This window comes from Bos indicus x Bos taurus, chromosome 18 (genome assembly GCF_003369695.1).
Source record: "Bos indicus x Bos taurus breed Angus x Brahman F1 hybrid chromosome 18, Bos_hybrid_MaternalHap_v2.0, whole genome shotgun sequence".
Lineage (NCBI taxonomy): Eukaryota > Metazoa > Chordata > Mammalia > Artiodactyla > Bovidae > Bos > Bos indicus x Bos taurus.
The window spans coordinates 6,304,942-6,320,355 of NC_040093.1; the positions used below are offsets into that span (position 1 = coordinate 6,304,942).

The following is a 15,414-nucleotide window of genomic DNA, read 5'->3' on the forward strand; positions in this document are numbered from 1 at the left end:
GGGGAGTGACGTAAAAATAGTCAAAAATACAACGTATAAAGAAAAACGAGTATCTCAAAAGGGCTTTTTTTTCTGTTTAGGATTGGGACAACCTGGTGGATTGGATCCTCTGTGGTTGTTACTTAGGCAAATGTAAGGAGAGTGGGTAGAGAGATCGTCTTTTTGATCCCAGATCCTACAAGGGGAGCATATGTGAATCCCACGGGCTCTTAGCTGGCCATCTGTAGGTCGAGCACATGGTCCCATCTCAAGATGCTGTGATGTCTGACCTTCATGCTGTATTATTTTTACTCTTGTGCTGCTCTACCCAGTCTGGGAATGTCAACCATTCCTGATGTTACATTCTCCTTACTTTGTATCATTTTACCTCTTAAATTTCTTTGAAATATATTCCTGAGGGTCTGAAATTTTATCTGGTTTCCTTGCTGTGATAATCCACCTATGTTTAATTGGCAGCCTCTGCTGAGTCTCTGTGGGGTGGATTTACTAGGTAACAGAAAACTGTGATGGAGACACTATTCCTAATGTTATTTTCTTGCTCTGCACAAAATCACCACTTGAAGCTATCCAGTAGAGTGGTCAGCATGTTCTAGGATTATGAGAGAGAAAGTATTGCGAAAACCTGATACATCTTTCCAGGTTATTTTCTGCCTTTGGAGACTCGGTCAAGGGCACCATGACAGTGTTGTTCATGTATATCAAGGACCATATATTTTAGTGTCTGTAAATCGTATGGGAATTTATCCCAGGACAAGTTTGTCCAAGTTCACATTCTCTATCTATGAGGCTATTGGCTGCACTGTTGTTCTGTGCATTGTAAGTATTTTTTAATTTTAGCATTGAGTTCAAATTTCTGTGTTACTCTTAGTGTTTCTGTTTTGTATTTGCAATGGGTTGGATGGTTGATTGGGGAATGGTCCCTATGGTGGAACTGGTGATCAGTCCCTCTTAAAATTCTTGATATATTCTTTGTAGTCATGTACCATCAGATGTATGATTTCCACATATTTTCTCTTTACTGTTGATTGTCTTTTCAAACTCACTGCACATTAATGCACAGTCGTTTATAATTTGGATATAGTTCAATTTATTAATAATAGTTTTATTTTGTGGCCTGTGCTTTTGGTGTTCTATCTGGTAAATCATTTGTGGGTCCAATTTCCAGAAACATTTCCTACACATTTACTTCTAGGAGTTTTATACATTTGGAACTTAGGTTTAGGTCTTTGAACCATTTTGAATTCATTTTTTTCTATAGTGTAAGATAATGTTCCAAGTAAATTCTTTTGCTGGTGGGTATTCAGTTTTGTCAACATGTCTTGTTTCATAGACTGCTTCCCCCATTTAGTAGTTTTTACACCTTTGTGAACATGCTTAGAACATCTCCACAAGAGGTGTTTTTGTTTTTGTTTTAACCATTCTTTTTAATGGTTAAATGGACTGCTGCTGCTGCTGCTAAGTTTGCATCGGTCGTGTCCGACTCTGTACGACCCCTCAGACGGCAGCCCACCAGGCTTCTCTGTCTCTGGGATTCTCGAGGCAAAGAACACGAGTGGGTTTCCATTTCCTTCTCCAATGCATGCATGCCTGCCAAGTCGCTTCAGTTGTGTCCGACTCTATGCGACCCCATAGACGGCAGCCCACCAGGCTCCTCTGTCCCTGGGTTTCTCCACTCGAGAATACTGGAGTGGATTGCCAATTCCTTCTCCACTTTCTGCTGCTGCTGCTAAGTCACGTTAGTTGTGTCCGACTCTGTGCGACCCCATAGACGGCAGCCCACCAGGCTCCCCAGTCCCTGGGATTCTCCAGGCAAGAACACTGGAGTGGGTTGCCATTTCCTTCTCCAATGATGAAAGTGAAAAGTGAAAGCGAAGACACTCAGTCGTGTCCAATTCGCAGCAACCCCAGAGACTGCAGCACCAGGCTCCTCTATGGGATTTTCCAGGCAAGAGTACTGGAGTGGGGTGCCATTGCCTTCTCCACTTTCTAGGTATAGTTACTTTACAATGTTGTGTTTCAGGTATACAGCAGTTTACAAGCTACTTAGTATAGTTCCCTGAGCTATATCGTAGGTTCTTGTTGTTTATCTATTACATATATATATATTAGTTTGTATATATTCAGACTCCAATTTATCTCTCCCTTTCCTGCCCCCACCACCATCCTGCACTATCCCCTTTGGTAATCATAAGTTTGTTTTTTATGCTGGTGAGTTTATTTTGTGAATAAGTTCGTTTGTATCATTTGTTTCAGTTCAACATATAATATCCTATGATATTTGTCTTTCTCTGTCTGATTTCACTTAGAATAATCCCTAAGTCTCTCTATATTGCTGCAAAAGGCATTACTTCATTGTGTTTTATGCGGTGGAGGTGGCAACCCACTCCAGTGTTCTTTCCTGGAGAATTTCATGGACAGGGGAGTCTGGCAGGCTGCAGGCCATGGGGCCTTAAAGAGTTGGACATGGCTGAGCTACTTTCACTTCACAATATTCCCTTGTATATATGTACCACATATTCTTTATCCCTTTGTCTGTCAGTGAACATTTAGGTTGCTGCCATGTTTTGCCGGGTATAAATAGCACTGCTAACAACATTGGGGTGCATGTGTCATTTTGAATTAGTTTTCATCCTTTCTGGATATATGCCCAGGATTGGAATTGCTGGTTCATGTGATAGCTCTATTTTTAGTTCTTTATGGAACCTCCATGCCATTCTCCAAAGTGGCAGTACCAATTTATGTTCCTTCCAACAGTGTAGGAGGATTCTCTTTTCTCCATACCCTCTCAAGCCTTTATTGTTTGTAGACTGTTTGATGGTGGTCATTCTCACCAGTGTGAGGTGATACATTTTTGTGGTTTTGATTTGCATTTCTCTCATAAGTAGAGACGTCAAACATCTTTTCAGGTGACTGTTGGCCATCTGTTTGTCTCCTTTGGAGAAATACCTGTTTTGATCTTCTGCCCAGTTTTTGATTGCGTTGTTTGTTTGTTTTGATATTAAGCTGTATGAAGTGTTTGTATATTTTGGAAATAAATCCCTTATAGGTAGCATCATTTGCATCTATAGTCTTCTAGTCCAAAAGTTGTGGTTTTGTTCTTTGCTTGGTTTCCTTTGCTTTGCAGACAGGTTTTGAATTTAATTAGGTCTCATTTGTTTGATTTTGCTTTTATTACCATGACTCTAAGATCCAAAAAAATTTTGCTGACATTTATGTCAGTGTTTTGCATTTGTTTTCCACTATGAATTTTATAGTATCTGGTCTTGCATTTAGATGTTTAATGCATTTTGAGTTTATTTTTGTATGTGGTGTTAGAGAATGTTGTAATTTCATTCTTTTTCATGTAACTATCCATTTATCCCAGCATCACTTATTAAAGAGACTTCTTCATTCTGTATTCTTTCCTCCTTTGTTATAGAATAATTGACTCCAAGTAAATTGGTTTATTTCTGGGTTTTCTATCCTGTTCTACTGATCTGTGTTTCTGTTTTGTGCCATTATCATACCACTTCCCTGCTGGCTCAGAGGATAAAGCATCTGCCTACAATGCAGGAGACCCAGGTTCAATCCCTGGGTCAGGAAGATCTCCTGGAGAAGGAAATGGCAACCCACTTCAGTATTCTTGCCTGGAAAATCCCATGGACAGAACAACCTGGTAGGCTACAGTCCATGGGGTCGCAAAGAGTCAGACACAACTGAGCGACTTCACTTTCACGTTGATGACTGTCAGTTTGTCGTATAGTCTGAACTCAGGGAACATGATTCCTCCAGCTCTGTTCTTCCTTCTCAAGATCGTTTTAGATATCAGAGTCTTTTGTATTTTGGTACAAATTAAGGTTTTCTTTGTTTTATGAAATATGTCATTGTTAATTTCATAAGGGTTGCATTGAATATGTCGATTACCTTGGATAGTATGGTCATTTTGACAGTGTTACTTCTTTTGATCTAAGAACATGGTATATGTTTCCATCTGTTTGTGTCATCTTTGGTATCAGTCATCAGCATCTTATAGTTTTATGAGTACAGTTCTTATGACTTTTTAGGTAGGTTTATTCCTTAGAGTTTTATTCTTTTCTCTGAGATGGTAAAAGGGATTGTTTCATTAATTTCACTTTCTGATATATCATTGTTAGTGTATAGAAGTGCAGCAGTTTTCTATATATTTCTTATCCAGCAAGTTTACTCTGTTCATTGATGAGGTCTAGTAGTCATCTGTGGCATCTTGGGGATTTTCTGTGTGTAGCACCATAGTGACAGTTTTACTTCTTTCTTATTTCTTTAACTTGAATTCCTTTTTATTTCTTTTTCTTTTCTAATTATTGTGGTTAGGGCTTCCAGAAATATGTCCAGTAAAAGTGGCAATAGTGAACATTCTTGTCTTATTCATGTTGTTAAGGGGAATGCTTTCAGTGTTTCCCTGTTGAGTATGATGTTAGCTGTGTGTTTGACATATACAGTCTTAATTTTGTTGAGGTAGGGTCCATCTGTGCTGACTTTCTGAAGGGTTTTTATCATAAATGGCGCTTGAATTTTGTCAGAACCTTTTCTGCATCTATTGATGATCATATGGTTTTTAGTCTTCAACTGCTAATGTGGTGTATCACACTGATTAACTTATGGCTATTGAGAAATCATGCATCCCTGCAATAAATCCCACTTGAACATGGTATGATCCTTTTATGTATTAGTAACTGTTTGAATCTGCTCTTTTGAACTCAGGGAAGGTCTAGGAGAATGAAGCCTTTTTCTACAAAAAGGAGTTGGATGCCTCCAGAAGGCTTTTGTAACTGGGAAGGTCCTCCAGAGTCAGTTTCAGTCCCTCCTTTTCTTTGATACTCCTCGATCTTGAGATGAACATGTGTGGAAGAAGAAATGAAATAAATGTCCAAAAGAGAGGTTAATCATATTTGGCAGAGGAACCCAGGTTTAGATAGCCTTTTCCTGGATTTTCCTTCTGATTTCTGCCGATAAGATTCTTACATAATATCCGGGAATATTGTGTATGTTTTTCTTGAATATTAGCATTCCATTGTAACTTACAAAATTTACAGTTGGATACATTACATTGTAAATAGTATAACAGATATTATCCTGCTTTCTCCATATATCACAGTCACTTTTTAAAATCTCTCTTGTTTCTGTCCCATACCCATAGTATAATGCCCATAAACTTGCTGAACCAGTTCTTTTCTTTTAAGGTCAGTATATTAGTTTGCGCTCTCAGTTACCTTCACAAAGACATGCGGTCACAAGCTGATATCTGACATAAACCTATGTACCCTATGCTCCACACAGGCCCTTTCTTAGTCCTGACCATTCCTCACATAGTACCTTGATATGGATGGAAACACTGTTCTCACCTACCACATCCCTCCACCTTTTACATACTCTCACTGTAAAGATCTCTGGTCATTTATTGAACAAGTTTCTCAGGACATGACCTAAAGCACTCTGTGCATCCATGATGACTCACAACCCATTTCGAGATGGGATGGTTGAATAATAGTTAAATGGATTAATTCTGTCTTGTATCTTCCTTGATATTTTCTTTCTACGTTGCTTGTATTTTTTTTTTTAATATTTTCTAATCTTTTCATTCAGTCGGTGATCATGTTGACAAATAAGTTTTCTCAGTCTGTAGGTTCAGATTCATATCCTGCTTCTCTTACCACTTTGTGCGCCATTTGGTGTGTCTCCTGCTCTGATTAGAGAAAAACGTGTTAATTTTCCTCAAGCCTTTTAAAGCAAATTAGTGCTGTCAGTTGGCTTACAGTAGTGCATGTTTTATAGTAAATACTCAAAATTTACTTTTGGAAAAAGTTAGACCGAAGGCGGGGTCAGGAAGAGGGAGGAGGAGGAAGAGGAACAAGACGGACAGTGGGTGCTCTAGGTTGTTCGGCAGTGGCTGCGGCTCCGGCTCTCTTCCAGGAGGACGATGGACAGCCAGGGCAGGAAGGTGGTGGTGTGCGATAACGGCACCAGGTTTGTGAAGTGTGGATATGTAGGCTCTAACTTTCCAGAACATATCTTCCCAGCTTTGGTTGGAAGACCTATTATCAGATCGACCACCAAAGTGGGAAACATTGAAATCAAGGATCTTATGCTTGATGATGAGGCAAGTGAATTACGCTCGATGTTAGAAGTTAATTACCCTATGGAAAATGGCATAGTACGAAATTGGGATGACATGAAACACCTATGGGACTACATATTTGGACCAGAGAAACTTAACATAGATACCAGGAATTGTAAAATTCTACTCACAGAATCTCCTATGAACCCAGCCAAAAACAGAGAGAAGATTGTAGAGGTAATGTTTGAAACTTACCAGTTTTCTGGTGTGTATGTAGCCATCCAGGCAGTCCTGACTTTGTGTGCTCAAGGTTTATTAACTGGAGTTGTGGTGGACTCTGGAGATGGTGTGACTCACATTTGCCCCGTGTATGAAGGCTTTTCTCTCCCTCACCTTACCAGGAGACTGGATATTGCTGGGAGGTATATTACCAGATATCTTATCAAGTTGCTTCTGTTGCGGGAATATGCCTTCAACCATTCTGCTGATTTTGAAACAGTTCGCATGATTAAAGAAAAATTGTGTTATGTGGGATATAATATTGAACGAGAGCAGAAACTGGCCTTAGAAACCACAGTATTGGTTGAATCTTACACACTCCCAGATGGCCGCATTATCAAAGTCGGGGGAGAGAGGTTTGAAGCACCGGAAGCTCTGTTTCAGCCTCACTTGATCAATGTCGAGGGAGTAGGTGTTGCTGAATTGCTTTTTAACACAATCCAGGTGGCTGACATTGATACCAGATCTGAGTTCTGTAAGCACATTGTGCTTTCTGGAGGGTCTACTGTGTACCGTGGTCTGCCATCCTGGTTGGAACGAGAGCTTAAACAGCTTTACTTAGAACGAGTATTGAAGGGTGATGTGGGAAAACTTTCTAAATTCAAGATCCGCATTGAAGACCCGCCCCGCAGGAAGCACATGGTTTTCCTGGGAGGTGCAGTTCTAGCGGACATCATGAAGGACAAAGACAACTTCTGGATGACCCGACAGGAATACCAAGAAAAGGGTGTTCGTGTGCTGGAGAAACTCGGGATGACGGTTCAATAAACTGTGAAGCTGGTTCCCATCACGCCCTAATGTGCTTTCTTTTTTTCCATTACTGCCAGTCTTTGAACTCATTCAACTGCAGGACCTGGAAGAGGCCTGTCAGTCTGTGCCCCTTGACTGGAAAGGTCAGGTTTTATTCTGGTGTCTTGCGGAAGTTGTGTTAAGTTTGTGTTAATGTGGGTAAATCTGACTGTTTAATTCTACCACGTCCCTGCGAACACAGGGAGAGGGCAAGGGTCCTGTCTGTTGCTTTGTTTAGGCATTTAGATCATTCCTGTAGGCTTCCTATTTTCACTTTACTGCTCTAATGCTGCTAGTTTTAGTCTTTAGCACACTAGGTGGTATGCCTTTATTAGCATAAGAAAAAACTTAACAGCTTTTACATATTACTGGGGTGGGGGTGGTCAGGACTGGGTGGGCAGCTGCTGAGCCCTTTGTGGAGTTTCCTCTGTAGTGTGGTGCTTTCTACAGTTACTGCTGCAGCTTTAAGTACTTTAAAGCTTCTGGTGTTAACATTTTAGGGAAATGGTAGGCTCAGAACCAAACTGTTAGGCTGGGTTTTTGTGTGGAGGACAGGGGTAGTCTTTTGATATTCATTTTTTGATTTTTGAGCTTTTCTGCTCTAGGGTATGGGAGATGAACTTTATTTACAATACTTTGATTTGGCAGGTTTTCTTCTACTTTTGGTCTGCCTGAAACTGTTTCCATATGATGTAAAAAGCAGATGTAGTGTCCCATTATTATGTGGTTTGGGGATTTTTTATTTTATTTTATTTTTTTTCATTTTTTTTATGTTGAGTTGTTGTTTTTTTTTTTTTTTTTTTAATTTTATTTTATTTTTAAACTTTACATAATTGTATTAGTTTTGCCAAATATCAAAATGAGTCCGCCACAGGTATACATGTGTTCCCCATCCTGAATCCTCCTCCCTCCTCCCTCCCCATACCATCCCTCTGGGTCGTCCCAGTGCACTAGCCCCAAGCATTAACCATGTCAACTGGGATTAGACTCCCTAGAATCTATCAGTGGAAAAGTAACATTGAAAAAATGCTTTTGGAAATTCAAATTTCACACAAAAATTGCTTAAGAGCTGGTATTTTTTCTAAGTGCTTCTATTTATACCAGAAGCATTAAAGTAACCCAGTGCCAAGTACCATTCTTGAAAAATTCTTTTATATAACCGACTAGTGCTTATTTAATAAAAACAAGTAGATACATATAAATAATTACTGGCAGTAGGTTATAATTATTAGGTTAAAAATAACATTGAAATATGGGACTTTCTGCCAGTTGGGTAATTTTCACTAATTTTCTTTTGTTTTTGGTATGTTTTGATTTAAAACCTGAAAGTGGAGTAAAATATGACTATTTAAAATGTTGGCCCCCCAAAAATCAAGATTTAAATATGTACTTGTACTGAAAAAACTAATCATAACTACTAAATCTTAGCCATCTTAGGCTTGAAAGAAAAGTTGGTATTTTGTAAATGTTTGCAGACTTTCCTGTCAGAAAATCGTATTTATGAATCCTGTCGGTATTGCTTGGTATCTGAAAAAAAATATAAAATAGTACCCAGACTTAAATTCCTTCTAAATTGAAAAATAAAGTTATAAGAGATTGTATCACTTCTGTTAATATTATGTACTTTTTTGTCTCTTTTACCTCAATTTGAACAAATAAAAGAAGTTTGCCTGAAAAAAAAATTTACTTTTGTTTAAAAAAGGTAATATCTATATTGTCATGTTCTTTATGATATGACTTTATCTACATTATATCTTTTTAAAATTTTATTAATTTTTTAGTTGAAGGATTATTGCTTTACAGAATTTTTTTTCTGTCAATCCTCAACTACATTATATCTTGTATGCTTTTCACTTGCAACATTTTTCAGCAATATTGTGTCTGACCTTAGTCAGTAAATACACAAAGCACTCACTTTTTATTTATTATATTTTGGTGCCATTAAACCAGGTAATTAAGAATACTGCATGGCTAGAGAGAGGCCTTCCTTGGTGACTCAGTGGTAAAGAATTCATCTGCTAATGCAAAAGGTGCAGGTTTGATCCCTGAGTCAGGAAGATCCCATGGAGAAGGAAATGGCAACCCACTCCATTATTCTTGCCTGGGAAATCCCATGGACAGAGAAGTCCTGTGGGCTACAGTCCACAGGGTCGCAAAGAGTCAAATACGGCTGAGCGACTGAACAACGACATTGGTAGGGATTGCTTTGGTTATTGACTGTTAGAAAACTGGTGAATATTTTATGTCTTAATGTATATGTCATGTACAGATGATGGTCTTTTTAGTGTGTATTCTGCAATACAGGTGACACATACTACTTGTTAACATTGTAAAATGCCTTTTCTTTTTGGGTACGTAGTTCTATAGCAGATTTAGAAAACTGCTGTGAACAAAAAATTGTTTTAGTCATATTCTTCATTTTCTCATTTGTTTTCAATTGTAAACAACCAATTATGAATAGTTAATTATTATTTGGGTAAGCTTGGTTTTCGATTATTTACTGTTACAATATATAATATAATGTTTAGAATGTATTTATGTACAGTAAGTATGCAGAATACAATGATAGTGTAATATTTTTCTTTTCAATTTGAGACAACTGTTGTTTGATATGTTCTTAGGGGTTCTGGTAAAAAAATACTCTGGTTTTGAGAGTTGGCCTAAGATTGTCCAATGTGAGTATGGTTTTAAAACTAGGCTATCTTAACGGTGAATTTATGTTATCATGCTTTCTTAAGTTAAGAATTCTATTCCTTTAGTGTTTCTAAAAACTTAAGGTCATCATTGTGGTGTTTCACAACTTGGTGTAAGTATTACTTTTGGTGTAATATATATTCAACATGAAAGATTTGTTTTTGAATTATTCTGAGCAGGATACCTCTGGTTCTTTTTATCTTGTAGATATCTCTCCTACACATGTGATCAAGCATTTACAACCCAAAGGGAACAGCGATAAACGAGAAATATTCCAAACATTGATGCTGGGAAGACCTGAAAGCTGTGAAATCAAACATTTTCATCATTGGGAAAGTCAGGAAAATACATGTGACTCTGAGTGTCAGGGGAGAGATGACAAAAGAAATTACAAAGGAACACCTGTAAGCCTTAATGGAAATGTTACGGATGGAATAGATTCACATGATGGAAAGAATGCAGGAATCAAGCCCTTTGGAAGTAGGCTTGGATTTAACTTTCAGGATAAACTGCAGATATTTCAAATTGGCGGGATAATTTCTGAATATAATGAAGCTGAGAGGTCTGGCAACAACAGTTTCTCATTTTCACCACTTCAAAGAATTCCTCCTAGTGCCCAAACCAGTGTTTCTAATATATATGGGAATGACTTTATGAATCCTTCAGTAGTAACGCAAGACCTCAAAGCACACAGGGAAAAACCTTACAAATGTGATGAGTGTGGCAAGGCCTTTCGTGTAAAGTCAATCCTTTTAAGTCATCAGATAGTTCATACTGGAGAGAAACCTTACAAATGTGATGAGTGTGGCAAGGCCTTTCGTGTAAAATTAAGCCTTTTAAGTCATCAGACAGTTCATACTGGAGAGAAACCTTACAAATGTGATGACTGTGGCAAGGCCTTTCATGCAAAGTCAAGCCTTTTAAGGCATCAGACAATTCATACTGGACAGAAACCTTACAAATGTGATGAGTATGCCAAGGTCTTTCGTGCAAAGTCAAAACTTTTATCTCATCAGACAATTCATACTGGACAGAAACCTTACAAATGTGATGACTGTTGCAAGGCTTTTCATGCAAAGTCAGCCCTTTTAACTCATCAGACCATTCATACCGGAGAGAAACCTTACAGATGTGATGATTGTGGCAAGGCCTTTCGTGTAAAGTCAATGCTTTTAAGTCATCAGACAATTCATACTGGACAAAAACCTTACAAATGTGATGAGTGTGGCAAGGCCTTTCGTTTAAAGTCAAGCCTTTTAAGGCATCAGACAATTCATATCAGAGAGAAACCTTACAAATATGAGTGTGGCAAGTCCTTTCGTGAAAAGTCAAAACTTTTAACTCATCAGACAATTCATACTGGACAGAAACCTTACAAATGTGATGACTGTGGCAAGGCCTTTCATGCAAAGTCAGCCCTTTTAACTCATCAGACAATTCATACTGGACAGAAACCTTACAAATGTGATGAGTGTGGCAAGGCCTTTTGCGCAAAGTCAGTCCTTTCAAGGCATCAGACAATTCATACTGGAGAGAAACCTTACAAATGTGATGAGTGTGGCAAGGCCTTTCGTTTAAAGTCATTCCTTTTAAGTCATCAGACAGTTCATACTGGAGAGAAACCTTACAAATGTGATGAGTGTGGCAAGGCCTTTCGTTTAAAGTCAAGCCTTTTAAGGCATCAGACAATTCATATTAGAGAGAAACTTTACAAATATGAGTGTGGCAAGTCCTTTCGTGAAAAGTCAAAACTTTTAACTCATCAGACAATTGATACTGGACAGAAACCTCACAAATGTGATGACTGTGGCAAGGTCTTTCATGCAAAGTCAGCCCTTTTAACTCATCAGACAATTCATACTGGACAGAAACCTTACAAATGTGATGAGTGTGGCAAGGCCTTTTGCGCAAAGTCAGTCCTTTCAAGGCATCAGACAATTCATACTGGAGAGAAACCTTACAAATGTGATGAGTGTGGCAAGGCCTTTCGTTTAAAGTCATTCCTTTTAAGTCATCAGACAGTTCATACTGGAGAGAAACCTTACAAATGTGATGAGTGTGGCAAGGCCTTTGCTGACAGCTCATATTTCAGGAAACATCAGAAAATTCATACAGGACAGAAATTATTTAAATGTCATATATGTGACAAAGTCTTCAGCCGAAAAGCATACCTTGCTGGTCATCAGAGCGTTCATTCTGGAGAGAAACCTTACAAATGTGATGAGTGTGGTAAGGCCTTTCTTGTAAAGTCAATCCTTTTAAGTCATCAGAGAGTTCATACTGGAGAGAAACCTTACAAATGTGGTGAGTGTGGCAAGGCCTTTACTGACGGGTCACAACTCAGGAGACATCAAAAAATTCATACAGGACAGAAGTTATTTAAATGTGATATATGTGACAAAGTGTTCAGGCGAAGTAAACAGCTTGCTGGTCATCAGAGTGTTCATTCTGGAGAGAAACCTTACAAATGTGATGAGTGTGGCAAGGCCTTTCGTGTAAAGTCAATCCTTTTAATTCATCAGACAGTTCATACTGGAGAGAAGCCTTACAAATGTGATGAGTGTGGCAAGGCCTTTACTGACAGGTCACACCTCAGGAGACATCAGAAAATTCATACGGGACAGAAGTTATTTAAATGTGATATATGTGACAAAGTGTTCAGGCGAAGTAAACAGCTTGCTGGTCATCAGAGTGTTCATTCTGGAGAGAAACCTTACAAATGTGATGAGTGTGGCAAGGCTTTTCGTGTAAAGTCAACCCTTTTAAGGCATCAGACAGTTCATACTGGAGAGAAGCCTTACAAATGTGATGCGTGTGGCAAGGTCTTTCGTGTAAAGTCATTCCTTTTATGTCATCAGACAATTCATACTGGACAGAAACCTTACAAATGTGATGAGTGTGGCAAGGCCTTTCGTGTGAAGTCAAGCCTTTTAAGGCATCAGACAGTTCATACTGGAGAGAAACCTTAGAAATGTGATGACTGTAGCAAGGCCTTTACTGACAAGTCACAACTCAGGAGACATCAGAAAATTCGTACAGGACAGAATTTATTTAAATGTGATATATGTGACAAAGTCTTCAGGGGAAGTGAACAGCTTGCTGTTCATCAGCGTGTTCATTCTTGAGACAAACCTCACGAATGTAATGAGTATTGCAAGCATTTTAGTCAACCTTCACAGTTCTTAACTCATAAGAGATTACATACTGGAGAGAAGCCTTACAAATGTGATGAGTGTGGCAAGGCCTTTCGTGTAAAGTCAGTCCCTCAGACAGTTCATACTGGAGAGAAACCTTACAAATGTGATGAGTGTGGCAAGGCCTTTACTGACAGCTCAAACCTCGGGAGACATCAGAAAATACATACAGGACAGAAATTATTTAAATGTGATATATGCGACAAAGTCTTAAGCTGAAGTTAACACCTTGCTGGTCATCAGAGCGTTTTTTTGGAGAGAAACCTTACAAATGTGATGAGTGTGGAAAAGTCTTCGGTCAAAAAGCACATCTTCGACTTCACTGGAGAGTTCATGCTGGAGAGAGACCTTTAAGATGTGATGAGTGTGGCAAGTTCTTCAGTCTGAATTCACAGCTTACAAGTCATTGCAGAATACATATAGAGAAACCTTTCAAATGTTTCAAGTGTGGAAAATCCTTTACTCAGGTATCAGCACTCACTAAACATCAGAAAATCCATACATGAGAGAAAAGTATGTGAATGTGGCATATGGTAGAAGTCTTCAAAATTCACACCCTACTGTTGGTCAGAAAATTCATTCTCCTGAGAAACCATACAAATATCATGAGTGTGCCAACATCTTAGGCTTCATGAGAAAATTCATACTGCATAGAAGCCATATATATATGTATTTATTAGGTCCTTAGAACATGAATTCATTCTAGAAAGATTCCTCACCAGTTTCAGAAGTGTAAAAAAAAAAAAGAAAAACCCTATCCTCACAGCTCAACATCTCTCCAGTAGTATCAGAGTATTTATCCTGGAGAAAACACACAGCAATGTAATGTGTGTGGCAAGGATCTTACCCAAAAGTCACAAGATAGGAACATAGTGGAGCCATACTTCCCAGACTCAGTGGTTGTGGCAAATCCTTTACCTTTTTCACTATATGTTTTCTCTGATGACTTTAGTTCAGGTACTGAGCAACTGCAGTAAGTCCATATTTGAAAAGAAGCTATAGCAATCTTTTTGTGTAAAATAAACCTGAATTCTAACTCCTCAGAGATGATTCTTTGGGACAGTAGTCCACCATCTTTTTGGTCTCCTGCTTTCTGGATAAAGTCACTATTCCTTGCCCAGCAAGTAGTCTCTCAGTTGATTGGCCTGTTGTGTAGTGCCGGGAGCCACCACAGGAGATCCCACCCATAACAAAGGTCATGCGAAGAAGACCTGACAGGAAAGGCGGATCAGGACTCGAGGGATCTCCTGGACCTGCTCCAGCATCTACCCCCAAACCAGAATCTGTCTGTCTTACTATTTTATGACTCTCACCAACTCCTCTGACATTAACGGGGTCTATCCCCAACCACCTTTCTCTGAAAGAAATCAACTTAGAGCTCTAGTTAGTAAATCTCCTGGGCACAATAGGAGTGTTTCTATCCAAACCCCTTGGATGGCTTTCTAACTTGCCTGACAGGTTTATCCGGACTCTTACAACTATGTATGTGATTGTTTACAGCCTCCCAACCACGAAAGGCACGGAAAGCTTAAGACATTGTAACAATATAGAGCTTTTTGGGGAGTTAAAAATTATTAGAATAGAACTGGTGAAGGATTTCATTGTTGAGCCAATGCTTGCTGCCAAGTTTCCATATCCCTTACCCACTGTGTCCCTGGGAGTATATTAATTAATATAGTTTGTGTATAGAAAAAATAAGTAGTAGCCTTGATGTTAACTGTAGACCCTTGAGTTAATAAATTCTTTCCTTGTTATAGCCCACTGCACCTTTGCCCTATAGAAATGCAACTTTATCTAGTGCTTTCAGGGAGTGGTGCCAAACTTCAGAAAAATCACCTTTAGAGAAAATAGGTTTTCTGGTTGACTAACCTTTATCAGAAGAAAAATGTTAACAGGCCTCCTGCTCAGAAGATGATGTAAATCACCTAAAGCCTTTGTATACAAAAAGTTTGCAGAAAGAAAGCCTGGTCTCCATAAGGTTCAAGGACTGCTGATCCTGCATGACTCTGTATCTTCCATTATCCTCTATGTACAACTGAGGGTATAAAAGCTCCTTTTAAAAATAAAGTTCCGGGCCTTGCTCACTGAAGCTTGGTCTCCCTGTGTCATTCTTTTTTTCTTTTTCTCTCTCTCTTTCAGGATGACTCTTTGGAGCACAGGGACCCTCTGAGTTCACTTAACTGCCCGGGCTTCTAAGACTCAATCAGGAAGGCGCCTAGCGTCTTCAGGGGAGGGGACGCCCTGCATCCTCACCCCATCGAGAGGGCGCCTGTGGCCTCCATGAAGAGAGCAAGTCCGGTGTCACGGACTTTATTGGCTTTCTGTGTAAACCAAGGAAGATCAAGCCTCATTTTCTCCCCTTTACCTTTCCTCTTTCGCCGACGC

General features: G+C 39.0%; 1 protein-coding gene and 1 pseudogene across 3 annotated transcripts in view; both read left to right on the forward strand.

Annotated features, from left to right (window-relative positions):
- The window catches only part of LOC113876091 (zinc finger protein 665-like), a 29,753-nt gene extending 14,635 nt beyond the window's left edge, over positions 1-15,118 (forward strand). For both annotated transcript variants that reach the window (XM_027514917.1, XM_027514916.1), the window contains one exon: positions 10,043-15,118. In XM_027514917.1, the coding sequence (XP_027370718.1) occupies positions 10,043-12,804 (2,762 nt within the window). In that variant the 3' untranslated portion in view covers positions 12,805-15,118. The remainder of the gene's footprint in view (positions 1-10,042) is intronic.
- On the forward strand, positions 5,859-7,834 carry LOC113876097 (annotated as a pseudogene). Its single transcript, XR_003506420.1, has one exon. The product of XR_003506420.1 is annotated as an actin-related protein 2 pseudogene (transcript).
- Positions 15,119-15,414: the final 296 nt, after the last annotated feature.